The sequence below is a fragment of the Musca vetustissima genome, unplaced genomic scaffold (assembly GCF_032173495.1).
Source record: "Musca vetustissima isolate MV318-11 ecotype Yass unplaced genomic scaffold, APGP_CSIRO_Mvet_v1 utg73082, whole genome shotgun sequence".
Classification (NCBI taxonomy): domain Eukaryota; kingdom Metazoa; phylum Arthropoda; class Insecta; order Diptera; family Muscidae; genus Musca; species Musca vetustissima.
Window position 1 is genome coordinate 17,805 of NW_026886759.1, and position 26,011 is coordinate 43,815.

Consider the following 26,011-nt stretch of genomic DNA (forward strand, 5'->3'; position numbering starts at 1 on the left):
GGTCATAATTGTATCTTTTGTGAATAGTCCAGATGGTGTGGGACAGTGCCACTTTTTTGGGGTACATAATAAACGCGAAATGAAAAAAGTGCCGTTAGAAGACGATGGTTTTTTCATTACATGGATGGATATAGGGGAGGAGTGTCTTAATCGTGTCCTTTAGTTATGCAATGGAATTCAACTCAATCTTCAAAGTTACAGTAATTTAGAGCTTAAACAGTTATTTAGCGTCTAAGTAATTAAATCAGTAAATTTTATAGGACACACGAGGACACTTTGTGGACAATGAATTGGTAAAATCTCTTGAAATTGGAAAAATGCAAAATAAATTACATTCTATGATAATCATAGGCCAAATAATTCGACATGAATTTAGGTTTTCTTAAGGTTCAAATTTTTAGTATCGGAAATGGACGAATATTTGATGATTTTAATTAAATCAAGCTTCATATACTAATTGGAAACAAATAACTGTTACCATATTACCATGATTGGCTGTTATATTGAATGAGAGAGACTTAAATGTATTTTAAAAATTGCTGTTGATATTTATAGTTGACCTGGCAAATTGTTAATGTTTTTGATGATGTTTCGGCTAAAGGTCAATGAAAAACTTTTGTTTATGTTTTTATTTAGTTTTTTATTCTTCCGATATTTCGATTGTCATCGACAATCATCATCAGGGATCTGTTACAAAATAAACAATTGGTTACATATTGAAACAAGAAAATTATAAAACACACGAATCTTACAATGTTTTTTTTTATTTTAAATTTGTGAAGGAAAACAACTGTTAAAATTGAAAACAAAAAGTGAAAAAAAATTTTCTGTTGCGAACTGTATATACTTTAGATATGTGATAACATCCCACCCTGTCAGTTTGCTTAGTTAATTTTGTTTACTGTTTTTTTCTTATTATTAACATTTCTCGTGAATCGACCCTGTTATTTCATTAACGACGAGCTAAAATGGAATCTTTGAAGTTTGCTTTAAAGGTTAACTTTTATAAAGCAAAGCTATACATCCATGTCTTTTGTTCTAGTGGCTTTTCAGATTTTTGATCGGATTTATGTCCGGAAAGATCGAGTTTTTAATTTTGTTTTTGTTAAGTGCCAATATATACCTTTTGGCATACTTCAGTTCGTCAAGATTGCTATCCTTTAAACTACATTGCACTTATCTTCTTTTTTAGTCTTCGTTTTTGTTTTGCTGAACATATTGTTGACACTGTTGGTGGTTTTTAAAGCTAATTGGTATTTGTCCAAAAATTGTAAAAGTTAGATCTGCCAAATCTCTCCGAAAATCCAGGAATGTATGAGCAAAAGATTTATAACATTTTTCATTTTCCTCTCTAATTCGCACGTTATTATTCTGCTTAGCATGTTTTAATAGGTCGTCGATTGTTTTTTGTGGAAAATTGTTCTTTTTTAATATGCGTCGTATTTTTATTTCGTTGTTATGATGGAAGTGTTGGTCACTTATGTTGAACACTCTATGTATAAAATTCGTTGCCGTGTTTATTTTCACTCTACGGGGATGATTTGAATGAAAATTTATCAGTCGCAAGATGCTGTTGGTTTTTGGTACCAATCTAGTTTAAGGTTATTGTCTTGTCTTATTATTATTGCATCTAGATATGGGAGCTTGCCATTTTTCTCTACTTCGTGCGTAAATTGTATTTTTTTGTCGAATGAATTCAAAATCTTTAGTGTGTTTTCGACTTCCTTTTTCTTTACTATACAAAAAATATCGTCCACGTACTTCGTTAATAACCTTGGTTTTATCGTCATCTTTTCTATAGAAGTGTCCAATAATTCCTCCATTATTACGTCAGCTATGATCGGTGACGGTGAAAATTAATTTCGATAATACCAATTTTTTTTTTTATTTTTTTGATTATCTGCATAGAAATAGGTATTTGTTTCCAGATAAAAATAAAAATTTTACGTTTATTTTTTTATTTCATTAAAAAACGAAGTGCGATTATTGAGAGATGCAAAATATTTTGGTTGAGAATTTGATCTTTATAACCCTCACTCGCCAAAAACCTTCTGTTATATTAAAAACACACAAACAATTGCCGGGTTAGGCACACATTTATCATATTTTGAAATATTTTCGGAATTGAGTGTTATGTCATATGTGTTTATTAAACAATATTTAAGAAATATAACATATTTATGTTATTTTGGCATCATTTAATTTGATTTGCAAACTAGCATAAACAACTTTCACAAAGAAAGCTAAAATTGTTCATGTGTAAATATATACGCTAAATTTTCCTGCTCAATGTCCATCCCTAATATTCATGCATTCTGTATATATTTTTTATGCACCGTATGGTTTAGCGTATCCTCACTGCACTTACACTGCCTTCACATTCACTGCTCTATGAACTGTTATAAGGATACACAAAATAATAAAAAAAAAAAACAGACAGTCGAACATCGTTACTGTCGCTGCTATGTTCACGCTACAATGCACCGAGTTGAAGCAATGAAATGTTACTAATTAGAGGTTATTGCTCCATTATTGGACATTACTCGAAACGACCCCCACTGCTGGAATAGCATGGAATGTCAAAAAGTTGTTTTCCGAATGAATATCTCTTGAAATAAAGAATTTGGTTCTTTTTCAGGGATGCTTCAAAGCTGTGAGTCAGTCAGATGCCAGTCAGTCAGTCAGTTGCCATAAAAGGATTTTCATAAAAGCCATATTTCTTAATTAAATTGTAATCGTATACCAATCCTACAGATGTGAATTGAAAGTAGGGTCATTGGATGAATATAAAACAAACCTCTGGCAAGTGACCTTCCACACCCGTACAAGAAGAAAATATTGGAACCAATTTGTCGTTTAGAGTGTTTTATTTCTAGCATTCCCACCGAGCTTGCTTTAATTATTTAATTAATTACAACTTTTTATTCTCAAATACATTTCATAACGTGCAACGCCGTTGGGCACTGTGAGTGGTAACATTTAAAACATGTACAGAATTTTCAAATATAACAACTTCTGAATATAAATTGCAGTTCAGTTGGTGGACCGAAAAACAGTGGAGAAATTAGAAATATGTTGTAAAATGTTAACTTTACGGTGGACAACTAAAAATATACATTCAATTCCAAGAATATACAAAACAAATACAAATTTTGCAATGAAAGGGCATATATACATACTTATATTTTTATATACGTATATTTTCTTTGTACTATAATTCAGCTTATAATACATACCCCAAACCCAATTATCATTACCACAACAATAAATACCAAATAACAAATAATTTATAGGCTTGCGTCTTTCGTATTTGCTTTAGTTATAAGCAATGTTCTATGGCTCGAGGTTTTTTATTTATTAAATTCAGAATCTAACAAAATGTAATTTCGTTTTATTTATGAGCCGTCCATTCCATGAATTTAGAAATATTTTACAATGTGAGACTGAAATGTAGAAACTTTAAATGTAGCCATAAATATGCACCACATTTAATTTAGACCGTTCAAAATTTAAGCATTTAAAAAATTCTATAAGTAACCAAGGTCTGAAAACCGCCTAGGACATGGAAAATATATTGCTATAATATCTATATATATATATATGAAAACTATGAGACTAAGAATGTTTCACGAATTTTGAATACTCTGTGGATATTTAGATAGGTATATTTAAGTTTGTGGATATGATGAGAAATCGAAAACAGAATTTTCTCAATAGATACTGGCACATGAGTCAAGCCCAAAACTGTGTGTCACATTCGAACAAATGTTATGATTTGCCTTCACTTTTCTTCAATTTCAGAATTTTGAGTTCCTGCTAAGTGGACCTCAATGGAAGCTGTATTAACTGCTAATTAGGCTTAGCTTGACTGCAGAGCGCTATTCAAAGTCTCTTGTATATTTTCTTGCTAGATGCAACACTAAAATTCAGCTACAGACACCGTATTTCCCAGATCTGCTCCCATTGTTATATGCTCCAACATTGTGTGGAAGATAATATTATGATTGATTTCCATATTTAACTCATCTAAGTAAAAATAATATTTAATATAATGTTTCCAGCAAACGAATATATAAATATATTATCATATTTTTTTTTTTAATTGTAATAAAATTTCGAAAATCTATACATCTTAACTAGCAATCATTGTATACTTACATGGTCGGCATTTATATGCTATCTCAACGAATTTTCGTATACCGGCACAAGGATCCCCACTGGCTAAAGGTTTAGAGTTTGCAGAAAATTTACAATGACGTTTCTTCTGGCAGGCGTCGACTACCGTCTGCAGCAGGGCATACTATAAAGTCGAAAAAGAAAATAGAAAAATATAAATATGTTTTTTTTTTAAGTAGGGCAATGAGTATTTCAGTGGCATTGGGGAGACGAACAAACAAACGACATTAACTGCATTTGAATCTTGACATTATTGTTTTATTGCTGACAATGAAAAACGTAAATACATCCGGGCTGTGCGAGTGCCGGAATAGCAACAAACACATTTGCATATTAAATGATCATAAAAAATAGAATATGAAAACAATTGATTTATTCGATGATTGCATTTTAATAATGATTCTTTTTTAATAATTTTTATTTAAATTTGCCAAGTGAAATTATTTCACTGTCACTGAAATAACTGTGAATTATAATGAAGTCCGTAATTATAGATTTTGTTGAGTAAAGTATATATATATTAAATAAATTTTAATAATTATTCCCGATCATTTCTATACTGGTTTTAAACTTTAAGATTAAGTTCTAAAAATTTTTAATAAAAAAAAAAATTATGCTTCGTAAAATATTCAACAAAGTGATGTTTCAAACGCCAAATAACTGATTTAAACGAACTGAATAGCAGTGTAAACGACTTTCTATATAAAATAAATTAAATACATTAAATTTGTTTCTGTTCTTTTATAATCCTTTGGACATTATTACCAAGTTGATAGCATTATTTATCCATTATTCTGTCATCAAATGGTGCCAAATTATTTCACACTTTTCAATTCCAAGTTTTAGAGTACCACTCTTACCTGGTGATAAATTGTTGATTGTATCGTACGATTTATATCTAGCCAACTCGCTAAGTAGGCAACTCCCTCTTTGTCAGATTTATCTGCATATTAATATGAACCATTTGCTAGATAACAATGCATGTACGATGGTGTACATGCGAGTATGCATGCAGAATAACCTGTGGTCTGATATCAATTTCCAATAGAATAGAACACAGCCCAGCATATGTGTGTGTGTATATGCGACCCCCAGAACAATGTACGGATATGGGGAAATCATTGAAATGTAATAATGTAAATCATGCAGGAATCCGAATAGTTCGACAAATCTAAGTGGCTGCAATGCATGAAAACCGATCAGCTCCAGCTCGAATTTCAGTCATCGGTAAGCACCATTAGAAGCCAACACAAATGCAAAAGGGATTCATCGTTCATGAGCCAGCCGATACAGTGGTCAATGTTACTAATCGGCCATCAAATGAAAAAATCTTTTGAAAAGTAGAAAAGCGGGCATGGGAATGACACTAACGTGTACAAACGAACCTAAACTATTTTACGATTATGATATGTTCGAGTGTTCGATCTTTTCTTTTTTTGTTGTTGCTGGTTAGTTGGCATAAACCTTATTTTTTATTGCATTTTGAGAATGTGCGTTTAAAGATAGGATTGGTCTTATATTTTAGGACACTGTGTAGCGTTATGTTGGATCCTTTACAGTTACCGTGTGTACATACTTAGTATATTGCATATCTGTACAAACATTCATGCACACATATTTATGTAGCCTGGACGTGTTTGGTATGTATTTAATTTTTTTTTTCATTTCATCCTCTATCTCATCTTCGTTCACCTCGTACCATATATAGCGTCAGCCGGCGCACACATAGCCATGGACATACTGGACGGAACTCTTTCGAAATATTGTCTATGGCATAAACATTGTTTGGCGTTACGCAGTAGGACTTTGAAAAACGAGTACTCGTATGTATGTGTGTATGGATATGTTCATGTGCGGGCTGGCCAAAGAATATGACTCTGTGTCGGTGAAGCGCTACATGTTGTGAATGGGGGAATGTACACTTGTGTATAATTGTGTGTTCAGGAGCCCAATCGCACACATATTGGCTGAACCTACTACATAGTCAATATTTGAACAAAGTTTTATCTATCTATCTATTGTAGCCATTGCGATGGCTGTGCTGTACCCTGTGTGATGTTCGAATATCTGCTGAACGAATAACAATCATCCGTTTAATAAAACGAGTCGCATCATCGGCATTGTTCATCGTTTGCTTCGATTCAAGTCTTTGCAATTTCGCACAAAACTCTTGACACACAAATGCCACATGAAGGTATTTTCAATTATGTTGCTCACCTGTAATCCGCTTACTGTACACGACTCCGGAGGCTTTACTTCGATTTGGGTCCCGCTATGAATGACGCCCGTGCTGCTACCAGTGCCAATGAGACCAGCACTTCCATCACCCGAACTGCTACCAGTGGTTGTTAGATCTTCTTGGGATAGTGGTGGACATAGGCTGTGGTCACTTAAATCTGTGACGATAGAAGATGTAAAGACAATAAAATTACACTCACAAAATAAAATTAATATAAAAAGATAGTGTGTGTATATAGACTAAAAAAATTGTAAACATTACAAATGTTTGTTATTAGATTTAAGTCAGGAAAAATTACGTAGTATTTACACAACTTAAAAACTGTCAAAAAATTAAATTTGTATTTGTTATAATTTATTTATATTTATTAAACGAAAATAAACAAAATGTCGTAATACAGTAATCGTCATTCGGGTCTTGTGCACATTTATGTTTATTATATATTAAAAAGGTCGGACATTTTGAATCTTTGTGATATTAGACAGCAAAAGGTGGAATACGTAATAAATTTGTCATTCCGTTTGCAACACTTCGAAATATTCAGACATATCCGTCCGTATCAATGAATCCGTATACATTTTTGCATTTCGTTTGTGGCTTAAGCGTTTAAAAATACAATATTAAAAAAAATACACTATCGAGTCACCTGCAACATTCTTCAGATCGGTAAATACCTTTTTTTGCATTCCTGGTTATAATGTTTACTCGGTCAAATTACTCGAATAAAAAGTTTATAATGAAACCATATTTTGTTGTGAGTTTTCTATAATTTATTGCATATTTTACTAGTTTTGTGGGTACAGGGACGGGTTTTGAGCAAAAAGTTGCAAAACTTTAAAAATTAGCTAGTACTGCAACGGAACTTTTGTGTAAATTTAAATTATCCGAAATTTGTGCACTGAATATCTCCTGCTACATTTCTATGCCTTGTTTTGTATTCTTCCAATGTTTTATTATTTCATCGTAGTTCTTTATTCCTCGTTGTCGTAGTGACTATGTTTTGCGGTAAGAAAAAAAAACGTTTCTTTATTATATCAAACTATTTCTTAGTATTTTAATTTCAAAGCAAATGAGGCAATTTTATGATGTAATATTTTTCAAATTATGCTGTAATATGTACTAAAAAAGTTGAACGCGAAAACAGAAGGCTGTGAGTATGAAAAGCACGACTATTCACTTTATATCGTTCACGTGAATATGTATCACCTATTAAAATTTATTTCTATATTTTGGGATAAAATTGTGAGTGTAGCTTCACTAAAAATATGTACATGCTTACGTTCGTGTATTGCTTAGTTTATCTTAAAGGGTAGAGCTTTGTTGAAAGGACGACTTATAGAATTTAAGCACAATCTCTCTCTCACACACACACACAAGTTTTCTATGAACGGAAATTTCTTGATTCAATGGTGAATGTGTGAGTGTGTTTGTGTGTTCATGTGTGCATGGGTGTTTATATTACTTATTACACATACCTCCTGCTCGACCATACTGGGCCAATTCAATGGAAATACTGGTACCACGCGGACAACTGAGCGACAGTTGTTCGGAATCACAGCCGGCCCTCTGATATGTCCTCAGTGTAGCTGCCAGCAGCGCTGAAAGGAAACAAATGATATTTGTATTACTTCTGCATGAATTGAGTTAATGCAATTTGAGTTGTATGCGGAAATGTAATTCCTGAGTTTTCACAAAAAAAAAAATGCAGTCCAAAAACTATATGTAGAAGTGTGTGTGTGTGTGCCTGTGGATGTGTTATTGTATCACAATCAATCTGTGACATTCAATAGATTTGCTGTCCTTAAATTGTCCATGTAATTGCTTTGAACATTATATGGAGGAGTCATGCAAATGGAATCATCGAGGGGTATACAGCTTATTCTACAGACTGTTAGTAGATTAAATTGTAGATTATTAAGATACTGTGGCAAAATCTAAACATAAGGGACAAATTTGATTTGTATTATAATAATACCTTCAAAACAAAATACTATTAAGCTGCTTATTTAGTACTCATATTTGCTTCAAGTGTTGATTTGGGTTTGTGGGTGTGTGTTTTCAAATTTAGGGTCACATAGAGTTTTGGATAAATAATACATAATTGGGAGAAGATACGATAGTTGAGGATATAAAATTGTTAATTCCAATTGCTACCTAAAAGTATGCTAAATTTTTTGGAATAATCGTATACGACAGTCTTGAAAAACGTCTTCACAGTTTCAGAAACGCTCTAATTTCCAATATATGGGAAATTACAAAATTCTTTTAAAATTCCATTAAAAAAATTTTGAAAAATTTTTTTGCGAGCACATTTATGATTTTTGGTACATATGTTAAGAAAAATATGCTGATTCGAAATCTGTTCGCGTTCACAAATTCGGATGCTGCGCACAAAAGATATAGCGGTTTTAAATCTTGTATTTCAAATATAAATTAAATGGATTCCTATTCGTTGTAATTCGCGAACTTCTTCACAAATGGTTAAACACTATTGTTTTCTTTGCATACTAGTCAAATCACACTGCAATACGGTTTAATAGTCGCGAAAAACAAATAGAAACATGAAGTTATCGGAAAATAAAATAAATTAATTTTTGAATTAAAACAATTTTTTTTTTTTGAATTTCCGATTTTTTTAGTATGGTTAAGAGGATACGGTTTTGCCTTAATCTTCTAAAATATACGACGCTTTCTTCTGCAAATTCTTTTAGATGATTGTTAAATATCGGTTGATTCATCTGATAAGAGTTTCGACGTCATTAATGGCTAAATATATTGCACTTACAATACATAAAAATGATCAATATTGAAAAGCTTGCAATTCGCGAATTAGTTGAAATCAGTTGATGCGCATGCGATTTTCGTATAAACCGAATCAATGTCTTTCAATAATTATGAATTTTTCGATGTTTAATATAGCGGTCAAAGTGTGCCACTCGATGCACTTTACTATGCAAAAACCCTAAAAATGGCTAAAAATCACGCAACGTGCATACGATTTCTATGCGCATCCGATTTCAGTAATCTCCTATGAAAATACACAAAAGGACACCTACTTTAAAAGGATCGGTTAAGAACCGCGGATGTGCCTCTACAATCTATTTTGGATAAAATACGCATATTATTCGCGTATCGATATATTTTTGACCTATTTCCACACAGATTCGCGAATTTGACAATACAAGCATAAATGCATGTAAAATTAATTCGAAGAAAACCGCGATTATTTACGCGAATTTGTCAAAATAAGTTTTTGCAGTTTTTCCCACATTCAAGGTACCTGTATCCGCCATTTTATTGGACGGAATTTAACATGGATGGGCTCATTAGATCTGGCACGTAAAAAAACTAAAATCACGCGGGGTTCCACGGAATTTGAATGGACTTCCTTAATTTTAGACTCAAAAAATATGTTTTTTATAAAAATTTACGCACCAAATTTTCGTCTTTGGAACCCAATTGCAAAGAAGCTACGGGTAGCACATTCATGAGATATGCACTAAACGAAGCAGAATCACGAGTTCTACAATCCCATAATTAGTTTATTCGATTATCTGGATGCGCATCCTAATTATAAGAAAAATTCAAAAAACACGGAAAATACGGCTTCAAAATGTCAGCATCCATTTTGGGTGGATGCAGTGATTATATCGAAAAATCATACATTAGAACCATATTGTCCATGGGGTATTCTGCAACTTAGTCACGGATCACATGTGCGTGCGTTGTGTAGTTTAGCCACAAATCGGGAACGAACACAAAAAACTCGTTGGCTTCAACACATTTTCACCCATTTTTTTACATTACCACCATCACAGCTTCCACGCAACTTATTATTTATTACCAATATTTTAAGATTTTGACAAGAACACTTCATTTTATAGAACTGAATTTAAATTATATGCAATATGTTCATATTTCGCGAGTTATAACCTTGCAAACCTCAGCTTCAAGGAATTTAAAAGATTTTTGTAATTTCCCATATGTATATCGTAGTATTTGAAATTTAAAATTGAAATTATATGTTTCTAGTGGTGTTTTACCAATCACAAAAGTATAAATAGATCAATAACCGTAGCACAATCATAGTAAATTAGTCTATAGGGACCGGGCTTGATGTATATAATCAATATTATATATACATTAATTAAATACATTTCAAATATATAAAATGCTCATTTTTGATCCATGAAAATTTATTGAAGAATTGCATTTAACCCCTCTTATTTCTTGTACATTACACTGCAAAATATTATCTTGCTGTGAGACAAAAATTATTTCCACCCCACGAATGGCTGCCAATAAAAACTCTACTCCAATAAAAATCTACGACCACTTATTCCATGCCACATTGTTTTAAATTTTCCAATGCCCCTTTCTGTTCTTTGTTCAATATATCATAATCACCATTCTCTCAATTTAATCCATAAAACGTTCAACATTTTACCGTTTTCAAATACGTTCGGAGGAATGAGACAGTGGTCCTGTCAAAAACGTTCACTAGCAATTGAACACTTTTTTAAAAGTAATTTAAACTTTGCAATAAATAACTGAATTAACTACAAATTAAATTTGTTCCATTTATTTCGAAAGCATAATTCATTTAGTTTCCAAACAATATTTGCATTTTTTCGATTCGATTCGATTCGACACTTGAATATAAATCGCAACCAAACTTAATTCATTCAAAGCACATAATCGAATTGTATTTTGTGTGGAAAGGACGTTTCAACTACCAAAAACTGAAAACAAAATCACGATACGCATTGTTGTTGTTGTTGTTTTTAGTTCAGAAACAAATCAACATTAAACGGCCTCACAATAATTTATATCTTTGTCTGCTCTGTTGTAGATTGCAACAATTTAAATAATTGTAGAAACGAATAGAGTAGAATATAACATCATTTTAGTGTTTTTAAAGTTATAAAGTGTTCGTTAGGGTTATGACTTTTTTGCAAACTCGTATCTCGGTATCATATTTTGATAAGTTTTTAAATAAGTATAGACAACATCTTAATGATTAGGCGATTTTATAAATGATTAGGCGATTTTATAAAAAACTCACTGCACTAAATGATTTCAATTTATTTTAATATAAGAGTTGTTTTTGGAGTCATTATTAGCAAATATATATCCCACTAAATGTTTGTAATTGTGAAAATTACAGACATTTCTACGAAATTGTTTTTTCCACAAACATATAATTTCTAAGTTGTTCATACGTTTGATACTAATGTTCAAAACTGTGTGAGTATAATGAAAATCTTAAATTAAATACTGGAAAATGCATAATTAACAGACAGAACCACAAAACCACCTTAATACATTTTGTATGTGCGACGGAATAATGAAATGACAATGCAACCGACAAACTTTAATTTGCACCACACATTCAGCATGACCAAGTGTTCGAACTAAAATATATGTATTTATGTATATTGTAAACGCCAATAAAATTTGAATGTAATAAATGACCGATAACATCGATAAAAATCCGTCAATACGACACAAGGCTGAGCAATTACATATATTTCAAATTATGGTGGCTTTTTGTATCTGTGCGTGTATGTATGTTCGAACGTAATAAGATTTCAGCAATCAATGAATACATTGTTTCCCGAACCACAACAATAACAATTGCAATCATTTGTATGCCAAATAACATCAGACGCGAAATCGAAAGCAATTTAATAGCATCGTTTGGCATCTTTGCAGACAATATTCAATCGATATCTTATGAATTTTGATGAATATTACATGACATGGAATATGAATAGATCTTATTTCCATATCATCAAGTAGTGGGCAAGGCCAACGCAAGTTTCAATGGTCCATATTTTAATACCCTTTTAATTTTATAGAGCATTTTCAAAATTTATTGTGTTTATTTATTCTTGGATATCTGAGTAGTCATAACGGAAAAAAAATAAGTGAGATAGGAGATATAATACTCTTATTCCACTTTTTGTGATATTGTTCACATATTAGATTCTGTTTATATATATCTGAACATATTTAAACTAAACGCGCGTAATTTACGGACCCCTGTGAAAAATTTGCTGATAACCCGAAATCGCAGGAAAATATACTTGTGAGCAATATATAAATATTTAATATTTGGGACAAATTTCAGAATCACTGATTATTAAATGCTGAAGACGTCTTTCTACATCATAGACACTAGATTAAAAAAAGAAAAAGTGGACAAAAAAGAAAAGATGAAACAAGTAACAACAATGTTAAATTCGGCCAGGCCGAACTTTTTATACCCTCCACCATGAGGACGACAATCAATATATTTAAAATTAATGAGGCTCCTAGGAGTATACTCATGTCATGATTGGACCTTGAACGTACCGAAAAATACGCGAGAAAAATACGATTCAAAGTGCAATTCGGTTGAAAAATGTGTCCAAAATTCTCAATATACCGACTTGGGTCAAAACACATAATTTGTGGTAATACCATTATGAGAATCCAAAATACCAAATTACAGCCAATTTGATCGAAAAACGTGTAAAATCCCCATATTGGGGCTAGCGTTATATGGGTGCTACCCTTAAACGAGGGTCAATATTAACATTTTTAAGTAATGAAATGTGTTATACAATTACATCTCAAAATAAATTACAAATTACAGACAATTCGGTTGGAAAATCTGTCTAGAATCCCCAAAATACCTAGTATTGGGGAGTACCGTTATATGGAGCTACACTGAAACTTGGGTCAATATTAATCATTTTTTGTACGTTTGTGTGTTATTCAATAAGAACCAAAAACGTCGGTGACTATTTCGAGGTGTTGCAAACAAAATGACAAATTTAATATACACTCTTCCTTATTATGGAGGATATAAAAACAATACACGGGAAATGGGATCTAGCCATAGAATAAGTATGAATGATTTTCAATATTTAGCGTGCCAAAGGGACAAGGAAAGTAGCCAGTGTGTGTAATGGGAGATGTCGGGAGATATACTAAAAATTTGTTTTAACATTACAATACAACTGGACAAGCATTAACAAACTGAAACTGGACAAGCATTAACAAAGCCGAACAATCCAGCCAACTCCAGCCATGATGACAACCCTAGTTGCGAGTTCAAAACATACTTTTTATATGTCATTCACTATGGGAAAAAATACAAGTGATAACAATTTTTATGAGGAGATATTTTATCCGCTGCAATTGGTAAATGCGGCCACTATGTTACAACTATTTATAATGGGGTGAATATTTATATTCGAGCTATTTCAGAAAAAACTTTAAACCTATAATAGACAAATTCTGCTATGATGTATTTTATTCTGTGAAATATCAGATTCCTTACATATAGCCAAATCCAGTTGAAAACATGCGCAAAGGAAAACCAAAATACAACCCGAACATGGTCATACTTTTCTGGGAGAAAGTGTATAGCTTTCAACTTAATAAACACTAGAAATATCAAAATTTGGAAACCCCTATGAAAGCAAACATAGCTTATGCGCTCTTGATCGATTATTTCAGTCCATTTAGCCATATCTATTTGCTATGTCTGTTAACATATTTCAAATATCTATTTATATTTTTTAGTTGTAAAAGTAGAAAAGCAGAAATGGTTTGTTGTACCCTAAACTTCCAAATGACATATCCTTTCATCACAGCAAAAAGTTTTCGCTGTGACTTCACCCTTGATCAGGGACCTAAATTCCCCTATCTCATAAAAAGTGCACAATTTAATTTGGTGATTTTTGTTTAATAACCTCTTCTTTAGTTAATATAAAAATTAATATTTGTTTTCTATGTTTATATTTGCATGCATGCGCATGTATGTGTATGCAAGCAATAGCGCGGAATATTATATTTACTATAATGCTACATACATACACACATATATTTAATTGAAATATTATGCACTGCTAGCATGTTCATCTAATTAAATTTATTTGTTGCGGTTGAACTTTGTTGTTATTTTTATGCGCGAATATTATTGTTATTATTACTTGTTGTTGTCGTTGTTGTAATAAGAACAACATATGCATGGCAATGATTTTTAATAAACTCCGTTTAATTCTTTCCCCCAATAAATCAATGAATAATTTGTAAACTATTTGCATTTTGTGGTCCTCCAGAGGAAGTGTGCACTTTTTTACTAATGCGAAAAGGTAATGACATTTATACAAAAACAAGAAGAACAACAACAAAACATAATAAAATTGTGAAAACTGTGGTTATATTAAATCAATGCCCGTTCATAAATAATACCAGAAACATAACATTTGTGTGACAATAACTAACAAATTATTGCAATTTATTGCAGCTTTCAATGACTGAACAAATAAATCTACTCAACATATTTCCTTTCCGTACTCGCTTTGTAATCAGAGAATGAGTCAAATCAAAACGAAAATAAAAAACGGAAAATAACATGCATAGATAACATTCTGGAACTTTGATGTGATTCTAAAAAAAGTTTTGATCCAAAAAAAAAAACCTAAAACTAATTTTACTTTTTATAACTTTTAATGATATGTTACGTGTGTCTCAGCAATGCCTACGAACTATCTTCTTTTTTAAAACTTTGCTCTGCTTCTTAGTTAGCAGTCTTGTATAACTACCTGTTTTACGGATGACGGAAAACAGTAAATGAAATAAACTTTCTTCCAAGATAAAGCTAGTAATTTCCTTATCATGAATTTCAATTTTGATAATGTAAAAAAGAGATCTAAGGGTGGCATACAAGCATTTCGACGAAATAACATCAGAGAATTGGTATGTAATTCTCAAAGTAATCATAACTTTTTGGAAAAGCAGGGTTAAGTTATTATGAACATTTTACATACTAAAAAAAACTATGTCTAATAAATCTAATTTCGAATAATATACACTCTGAATATATATGTGAAAAGACCAATGTACTAAAATAGCAAGTGTTGCTGCACAATAAACGATACAACAACCACATGGAAATATGTTGTTTTAAGTAATACTGGTGTCAACGTCATTTAATCGCATAATGTAAAAAAATAAATGTAATATTTTTGAATCTTAAAAATAAAAATTAGAAACTCAAATCTTTGAAATTTTAAATTTCTATCGCTTCCATATTCTTGCTCTAATTGAGCCATTGGCAAATATATGTGTAACACATATGAAAATGCTAAATTCGGAAATTATTCTATGGCGAATGATTTACTACTTCAAACATTCCCAGTAGTCAGATTTTGTAAATCGGATTCGGGAGAATATTTTATAAAGAACAATTCCCATTTTTATGCATGCTAAATTTTCCTGTTGGATATATCCAATTTGTCATATTTATATCGACACGAGTATTACGTTGGGGTCAAATCAGCTGGGTTTTGCAGTTACCTCATATAATTGTACCATGTCAAACAAAACAAAAAAAAAAAAAAAAAACATTTGTCACACTCTAGAAACTATTAATAATTCTCTGAATTGTCAAAGCAAAAATGTTCTGTTGAATGAAAATTTACAATAATATATATATATATATATATATATATATTAATAATATTAAATTAACCAGTCTAGTGCATGATGTGGTAACTAGTAATAGTTACAGATAATTAGTAAAATTTCTAGTTCATCAACTATTATTTAACTACTGGGTTGTTGTCCAAAACTTGTCGTCCATCGATCCTAATGGATGGATGGACAGATATGTGTGAAACTCCATTCAAACATTATATAAAAATATTTTTTTCTGATTCTAAGTTAATTTTATTTACAAGTAAGTACCCAATATCAAACTTAAGTCGAACTCTGGTCAAAAAATCTCGACCCCGTTCTCATAATGAATATATATTTAATCAAGCTAACTTCACCCTTATAGATTTTTTTGTTATTTTAAATAATTTAATGTAAAAAATATTTATCTATATTCCATTATGCGCTCAAAATTAAACTACATCGTTCTAATATTTTCAATTTAAATAACTTCCCATTCCATTGTACATGTATGTACATCATACATACACTTCTTAACGTCCAATGCAATTTTCTCTCTTGTTCACTGGGATACTACACTAATACAAATGCCTCTGTGCCCGTGTGTGTAAACATGTATTCATATTATTTTCATTATTTTATTAAATAACTATTGACTATCTATAGAATTGTATAATAAAATGTGAGGCTTATCGTGATTAAAAAATGCCACAAACTCTATAAATTGTTTATAACTCAATGGTACTCCCATAACTTGCTTGAAAAACTAATTTAGATAAATACTTAAAAATGCAACAACTTTGAGCGGAAAAAATGCAAAAATCAGATAAGTGAAACATTTACGAGAAGTGTAATTAATAGCAGCACTACACAACAAATAAATACACATTGGGGAGTTTATTTATATTAAGTAAAACACGCACACATATACACAATTTTAATACTGAGAAAGTTTAAATGTTATTGCATATACGATGATTTTTTATATATTTTAATACTATCTAAAAAAAGGAGGGGTACCCCAACAAATTTAGAGGATTGAGCAAGATGTTTCTAGTCTAGTAAGGTTGATATATTGTTTGATTATTAAACACATGTTGGCATTTATTGAAAATTGTTGTAAAGTGTGGGTGAGAATAATTCATTTAAATGTACTCCGATTTTTATTGCAGCCAATATGATGCTAGCCAATATGGCTTCACAATAATTTGACAATATTGTATTTTTGAAGGAATAGATTAACACTATAGTCTGTTATGAATCTATATAAAATGTTGCGTTATAAGTGGCTAAATGATAATTGGAGCGTATATTAAACGTCTAAAATTTAATAAAATTTTACGTATACTAAATATTATATTTGCTCACGATAAATGTCATGTTATTTGAAAATAACGATCCAGTTCCTAAATATGGTTCCTTATTGATTGATTCTTCGTGTACACTATAGTCTGTTATGCAGATGACGTTATAATACTTCTTCTTCAGGAAAGCCGAAACAGTGCTAAACATCGCCCACTTTTGTGCTAAACCGAGGGGCTTAAACGTAAATCCGGACAAAATGGAGATATGTCTTTTCACTAGGGAGACAAAAATAGGTCAGTATGAAGAGCCCATCGTCCAAAACAAAACGATAGCCATATCAAACAATGCTAAGTATTTGGGAGTAATTCTAGACAGGAAACTTAAATGGAAAGGCCACATGCAGCAAAGGGCTGACAAGGCCTACAGATGCTTGTTTTTTCTGCAGAAGAGCCGTAGGCTCTAAATGGGGTTTCAATCCCAAGATAGTTCACTGTATTTGTTGTCTGGTGGACAGCAATGGATAAAAAATGTAACGTAAAAGCGTTTCAGAAAGTTCAGAGAACGTGTTGTCTTGGTATATGTTGGGCAATGCGTACAACACTAACTAGGGCTTTGGAGACAATACTATATGCATCCAATAGACATCCAAATAAAATAGGAAGCGGCGGCTGCAGCTTTAATACCAGATAGAGAACAATGGAACACTAGTTCAGATGCCGGCTGGTAATTGTTGCTAGACAGATGGCTCTCAACTAGGAGGAAAAACTGGACTGGGACATTTTATCGAAGAACCGGGTACCGAAATTTCTCTTCGTTTTACAGATCACAGAACGATCTACAGGGGGTGGTTCAAGCTATAACAGAGTGTCTTAACAAGCTATAAATGCAATATCTTTCAAAACAGTTAAATACAAAACTGTACTGGAATGTATAAATACCATTAATGATTTTTCAAACCAAGGACCTGTACGAATTATATGGGTACCGAGTCACAAAGGAATCAACCTACTAGCTATCTGAGCGTGTGGGGAAGACAGTGAAACATTGGAACGTTTCTTGTGCCATTGCCTAGCATTTACATCCCTTCGGAAACAATTCTTGGGAAATGACACTTTTAACGGACAAACCGAGCTGAGGTGGTGCGAATGGAGAAGACTGAAGGAGTTCTCAAAAAACACGGAATTCCTAGAATCATAGGGGATCAAACCCAAAATGTTTAATCTAAACATTCCCTAATTCTATCTTTTCTGCATTTCTTTTGTTAGGTCTTATGTGGCTCTGTTTATGTCATATAAGATATATATAAAACGATTTTTGAAATCATGCATAGAATATATCTTACCATTCCCAGAATACAATATTTTTATTTTCCAAAAAATTAAATTAAATATCATAAAGTTTCTGTAAAAATCGTAATTTCATTACGGTTACCACACACATTTCAATATAAAACTTAACCCGAAGCGGTGGACATATGCTAATATATATGTATCGACCAAGAAATTGTTTCTATGCATTCTAAATAAATACCATAATACACAACTTCCTGAACAGTATATGTCTTTGAATGTTGAACATTTGTATTGATTTCTTGTGTATATTGGTAATTTGAATTAAACATGGTGTATACGTCAGCACCAAAAGTACCATACTTGAAAGCCAAATTATCGATTTAATTAAACCACCGCTATGTTATTGAAAGTTAATTAAAAACACCGGCTATTTTAGTTCTGATAGGTAAATCAAACCAAGGGCAAATTTCTGAACAATGCAACATATTTTGTCTATGTCCATTGCAGCTGTCAGAAAGTTGCGGATATGCAATGTTGCTAATAGAAAAAAATCTATGCAATTCAGTCCTTAGAATATAGAGCAATTATATTGTACAACAATTAAGTATGTCGAATTCTTATTATTTTTTTCTTTCTAAATAAAAAATTTCAATTGTATATGGGAAAAATTACATACAAACACTACACACGCATTAGATGTGTGGCACAAACGCCGAATATCATTTACTTGGCCATACTGCATTGTTCGACTGCATTAGTTTACAAAAAAAAAACTAAATTTATCCCTAATTTGGAATTTGCTTTAATGGTCACTATGTTAACACAAGATTTAACGAATTTTTGTTACAAAGCGAAAACCAAACGAAAAATGAAAAAAAACAACGAACACACATTCAGATGTAGTTGCTCCAATTTTTGTTTTCGTTTCGAGCAGCAATTGTTGTTTGGCATTCGGACAAGTATGCAAGTTTGAATACCAAAACACCACATTCCCTGTTCGTGTGCACTCATGTTACTCTGATCCCATTTCACATGGTCGGCTACTGAAATCGCAATTACCAATATGCCAATGCATGTACAGACAAGAAATACATATTTTTGGCACGATTGCAATATTTTTGTTGGTTTCGGCAAAAAAAGAGACCGATGTTCCCTTTTAAAAGTGTTACAATTTAAATAAGTTTCCATACGAATTTAATAAGCTCTGTATATATTTGTATGTGTCAATTATTTAATACTGCTGATATGTAATGAATAGAACTAACAAAATATATATATGTTTATTTAGGTTTGTGTGCTTTTTTACGATGAATAGATATACGCGTTATAAAAAATAATATTTTCCAGATTGGTCCAAATCATGCAATATTACATAACCCTGCATATTCATCGTAGTTATATGTGCTCGATACTTTTGTACTATTGGCGTAATCAGGTATAGAATTCTTTATAGGCTATACTACGAAGTTGATACATAGTATACAAAAATTAAAGAACTTTTGTGTTGAGAAATATTCGAGAATTCTGCTAGATACATAGTCGCAATGTACCCGAAATTGGTGGAACTACTAGAAATGTATAATTACTTCTTAAAACAAATTAATTTTAGATAATATTATTATTTGGAATAATTTTTATCACTGAAAAAATATCAGTCACAACAAAATGAGCATGGCGATATGGGTATGTTGGCCATTATAACCGCAGAACACGCAGTGTTTTAAGCTAATTTGCTGTGCTAATCAGGTCCTCAAAATATTTTAGAAAATTACAAAATATTTTTTAATAATGTTTTCTGGATAGAATAATGTTTGTTAGGTTTGTTAGGAGAAGAAAAAAAATACAGTATGGAAAATATTTCAGATCTTTAGTTGAACATCAAAATGCTTGTTGTGTACTCTGATGATATAAAAGCCAAAATACCATTCTGCCTAATTTGTCCTGATTAATATATATTTTTTTTTAATAGAAAATATTCTCTACTATAAATTTAGTAATTTTAACAATACAAATGTATGAAATAAAAAGATTTTTTATCTAACATGCATTACTTATTTATTGGGATTCAATTCAAATTAAATTTTAACATTTTCCCTTATTTATATTTTTGCTTTTATAGATTCGTTCAATATTTCTAATCAACCATGCCGACCAACCTATCGTATTTCACTATATAAATGTTGTTGTTTGAAAAATGTACTTGCTTCTGGAAATATTCTACATAAAGTAGCAGACCTTTTTTTGGGATTTTCGAAATAATGGGGAAATTTTCGAAATTTTAGAAAATACAAATTTCTTGGATCTTCAAAGCTCGGTTTAATGAGTGAATGCTATTGCAGAAGGGAATTTTGATTTAATAATGGCCTGCACTCCATTATAATACCTGACATGTTAGATGCCACGTCATATCCTTGGCCTTGGATCCAAACCAAGCCTGATTATTGTGTTGTCGAAAATTCTTTTTACGTTAATCGTTCCACTTCGACGTAGCAAAGGAAACATTATTTGATTTTTTTAGATACTTTGTCGAAAAAAGTAACATATATTGATAGCTGCTCATTTCCGGAAATATCCGTAGTTTCATCCGCTAAAACCGAAAAGAATACATCACTGTTGACTTCTTCAATTATTTCCATTAAAACGATCTGTATTATGGGACGTTTTCTAATGTTTGCATCCTCATCCGCTCCATATCGCAACAGCGCTCTGAAATTTCCTTATACGTCACACGACAGTATTCCGGAGAATTAACATCTCCTCAAGGCGATGTCTTCTCTTCCACACAATAAAATTCAATATTTCGGAAGTTTGTTTGTCCATGATAAGCTCTCTACGTTTTGAGCATGTTTCTTTCTCGATGTAAAGTCCTGAGTCCCCCACTGGAAAATATACTAGTTTTCTTCATGGGGGAATCTTGGAACATGGGGACATCGTTGATACCTATTATAAATTTAATGTTTATAGTAAAATATAGGCCATTGATAATATGACTTTATTTTGATTCTTTTATTTTGTCCATGTAAAATTGTTACCATGTTGGAAACAAAAAATATGTGGATAAACTTATTACCAAAATCATCTGGACTTTTTTAATTTATTTACATAACATTTTTCAGATTTTACAATACTGTAAAGGTTAAATGTTGTTAAGCTGTTCGTTAAAATTTCTTTGTAAACCATTTTCAATTCATTTTCTTTTTTTGCTAAAAACCGTTAAATGTCAAAACATCGTATTTCAAATTAGAGCTCTATATTTCACATTCACATTAATATAACGATTGTGCAAACTTTTTTTGCCAGTATAGGAGAAGTTTCCGCATATTAAAAACTTAAAAAGCTTTCGCAAATAATGCCTTAAATGTCCAATGAAAATTGCCACAATTCTGTCTGATTAATTATGCTGTCTGAAAAAAAAAACAAAAAATACTGCGAAGATAAATTACGTCCAGTTCATCAGCTGTAATGAGCAACCGTAACGTAATTGCTTTCGATCGAACTGTGTCTATTTATTTTGGTCTATCTACATAGAAAACGAATGTTTGTTTGGATTTTTTGTTGTTGTTTCAACAACTTTTTACATTCCGCTTCAAAACCTAATATGGCTGTCAGACTGCCCATCCAATGTTAACCAGATCAAAGGAGTTTCTTATTCGATTTAACGAAGAAGAAAAAAATCTTTAACATGATACGACATGAAATTCCCAAGTGATTGAAAAACATTTTTATTTGTAATTCGAGAAACATATACTTCGTTATGTACAGAAGAAGAAGGTTGGCAGCAGAATGTGCACAGTGTTAGATAGGAGCTCATAAAGTATTAATGCGTATCCGAGTAACGGAGAACATATTCAATCTTTGGCAAAGCGGCACGGAAAGCCGGTGATGAAACTTTAATTCGTTGGGTTAAAACTGTAAACATATCGAAGTTATTGGCTGTATCCGAACGACCACTCGAATCAACTGAAGCGTATGTATTTTTTATCGTTTCACATTAAAGACCAGTTAATAAGAGAAAATAAGTGTTTTAATTAAAGGAAACCCAATGGTGAAAAACTTTGTGTTTTTATTATTTATTTAACAACATAGTAGATTTAATAATGAATAACTGAGATATCAAAATGTATGTTTGTTTTTTGGTCAAAGGGGGCGTATGGAAAACAAATTTTTAAATATCCATACGCAACATTGTTCGAGGCAGATATACCTAAGTTGATATCTTTACCTTCGCAATAGATTTTAAATCCTCCAAAAGCGGCGTGGTTTTAAGCGATTCCATAGAGATATATATGACGAAGACGAATCTCTTGTTTGCGCACAGTTTTAAGATAATAATCCATTGAGAAAAAGCAAAACATTAAAATTGACAGTCAAGCTAATTTTGGGGATATTCTCACAATATTTTCCAATGATATTCCATGATACAGGATACCAGAAATACTAAATTGCAGTCAATTTAGCTGGCAATTTTTCAAGAAATTTCAGCAACTCTTAATGTGGATTTTTCCAAGATCACAAAACCCACGAACGTAAACCGATATTTATAACGCATGATAGGGTAGAAAATATGCCAAAAATCGTGCAATTTATAGGGCAAAGGTACATGAGGATATACCTATCAGAAATAAATTACACCGATGCACTGCTCACGCCCCATAGAGCATGTGCATAAAGTTTGGTTAAAATCGGCGCAGTAGTTTTTGAGTTTAGCTATCACGACTCTGTCAAACTCAATTGTGTGCAACATTTTATGTCGACAGCATGATATAATTATATATTTAAAACTGTACAGATCCACACAAATTTTAATGTGGGCCATCCCAAAATAAAGCAAGGACCCGTGCCATATTTTATTGCTATTGGATAAATTATTAGACATTTTTTTTAATGTATGGTCATAAACGGATGCTAGTGATGCCAATATTAACCATGGGTCTTTCACCATTCCTAAGTGTAGTATATCAAAAAATAAATAATAAAAAAACGAGTAGGACATATAAGGGTCGTAATTTTTTGGGCTCCGTACAAAAACACTCACCTTCTCACGTTTGTTGAACGTCCGTATTAACCAAGTTCGCAAGGACCTTATTTACTTGTGTGTCAATTGAAGACGGCGAAATTGAATGAAATCGTTTCCTTAATAAACTGAAAAATGTTTACATGTATAGAAAAACAAATTTTTCAATGGCTAGAATTCTATTTTCAAAAACCAAAAAATTCAAAATACGCATTGTCAATGTTGAAAAATTTCAACTTTATATTTTTATACGCAATGTATTTGGGTAACATTCATTGAAATACATATATTTAACTTTTGAGGTGAATAAAATCGTAGGCATACACATGAAGTTAGGTACGACCCTAAAAAAGCTGACTTTCAAAATGAAAACCAAAGAAAATGCTTTAAATATACAAATATTAAAGAGTGAAATTTTTTGGTGAATTTTCAAGCGTTCCGATATGTCTGCTTTGTAACAATCTAACTATTTCCATATTTTTATTGTAAAAGGATTGAGTGCATTGATAATGGGTCGAAGGTAAACATATTTATAATATATATGTACGAATGTACGTACATATATTCATAATAAAACATTTATGAATTTTATAAAAAAAGAAGATAACTTTTGAAAAGAACAGACACAGAAAACAACAATTACAAAATAAAATAATTTTACCAAACAAATATGTGAATTATTTCTGCATTCCTTTCTTAAGATATACATGTCTTTAAAGAAATTTATGCTCTTGTCAATTTACGATTTATGTTAGGGGAAGTGTATTTGTTATTGTCCCCAAAAGACTATCGAATACAAAATATTTTAAATTCTTTAGTAAATTTAAAAAATAGGCTATTATGTAAAATGCTTGCTCTATAACAGTCATAAAAAACTGTTTTTGTGTTACTGAATATTTAACACACGAAATGTTATTCGGATGGGGCCGAGTAATACGGCTTCAAAGTATGGTATGTATACAGTATAAATACATTTTGAACATTCTCTTCAAGTGACAACACACAAACTCGCTTAAATATTGACTTATAATTATTTTGGAACATATCAATTGTCACATTAATAAATGCATTGTCTTACGCTTCCTTTACGTCTAAGTGTATTCGATAAACGTTATTATCAGCATAGTTTCGATACAACATAATACAATTTTACACAATCTTTCGGTACACGTTCCATGGCATTATCTAACAACGAAAATACCCCCCAATCCTGCTGGTGTTTATTGAGTTCACAACTGTACGTGAAGATGTCTTCCTGTCACGTTATTACTTTTCAAACATTTACTTGACATCTAAGCGACTTGAAAACATTTGGGGTCCTTAATCTTTAATGAACCACTCTACGACAACTTCAAACGCACAACAGACACCAAAAGGTGATGTTGCCACAAAGTTCTGCACACAATGAAAAACTCAAGAAGACAGTCGTTCGAACGCTGCTTTACGATTCCTTTTCCAAACAAGATTTACTCTAACTTTTGAAGCAGCAGACGACACGCTAAGTGCCAGATTTGTTGATTTTTGTTTGAGTTTCCGTTTCGTTTTGTTTTGAATTAAATGGAAATTTCATTTATTTGCAGTTGCGTTCTATTTTGGGTATTTGACGAGGACGTGTCGTTCCACTGTTTGTGGTCGGCCGCAATGGTTTCTTGTGAATTTGTTGCCACAAAATGAATCTTGTTTATCTGATATGGGTTGACATTAAGTGTATGTGTACTGCTCGTAAAGATATGTAAGTTTACTGAACGCACACATAGTGTAGATTGCAGTGTTTCAAATACAAATATAATAGCAGCAACAACTCACACGTTTTATATTTTACACAAATTGTGATTGCAGATCAGTGACGTATACAATTTATGTTCACACACACACACACACACATATGTAATGAACGTAGGTTCCCAAAAGAAACACATGTCCTATCGCATTTGTACAAAAATGAAATGCTTGTAAACACACGTACACATGATATGAATGAACACAGCAATCGTGTAACATATCTACACACTCACCCACAAACAATGGTTGGCAGTGTATGTGTATGTGTGTGCATGCGGATACGCAATGATATCCCCAAAGACATTGATGTAGAGGTACTCGTCGTCCTTTAGTTAAATGGTCTTGTTAAAAGTGCAGATTTAAGAGTAAATTAACATATCTCAATACCAATCTGGTGGTACAAGTGATTCTCATGTTATTGTAAACACAAACATAACATAACACAACAGACAATATCATAAGACCTCCCCCCATGTCTCAGATTCATCCACACATACACACACACACAAACACACATCTTGTCAAAGAAAATATACCGCCCAATACTAAAAGCACATCTCAATGTACACACTACACACAGATCAATATGTGTCATACACACACACTACATATTATTTACACATAAATATAAATGTGTATAGATATGTATGGCTGTTGTATTCACAACCCAACAAACTAATTTCTTACATAGCAAAATTAATAATTTATCTCAATATTTATATAATACATCATCAGTTGAACTAGGAATTG

At 31.8% G+C, this 26,011-nt stretch overlaps 1 protein-coding gene across 1 annotated transcript in view; it reads right to left on the reverse strand.

Annotated features, from left to right (window-relative positions):
• Positions 1 to 26,011, reverse strand: part of LOC133334243 (uncharacterized) — a gene marked incomplete at its 3' end in the record, with an annotated part of 51,178 nt that overhangs the window by 13,065 nt on the left and 12,102 nt on the right. Inside the window, exons 2-4 of the mRNA XM_061542531.1 lie at positions 7,891 to 8,013; positions 6,394 to 6,572; positions 4,159 to 4,300 (exon numbers count right to left, since the gene is read on the reverse strand). Coding sequence (XP_061398515.1) covers positions 4,159 to 4,300; positions 6,394 to 6,572; positions 7,891 to 8,013 — 444 coding nt within the window. The remainder of the gene's footprint in view (positions 1 to 4,158; positions 4,301 to 6,393; positions 6,573 to 7,890; positions 8,014 to 26,011) is intronic.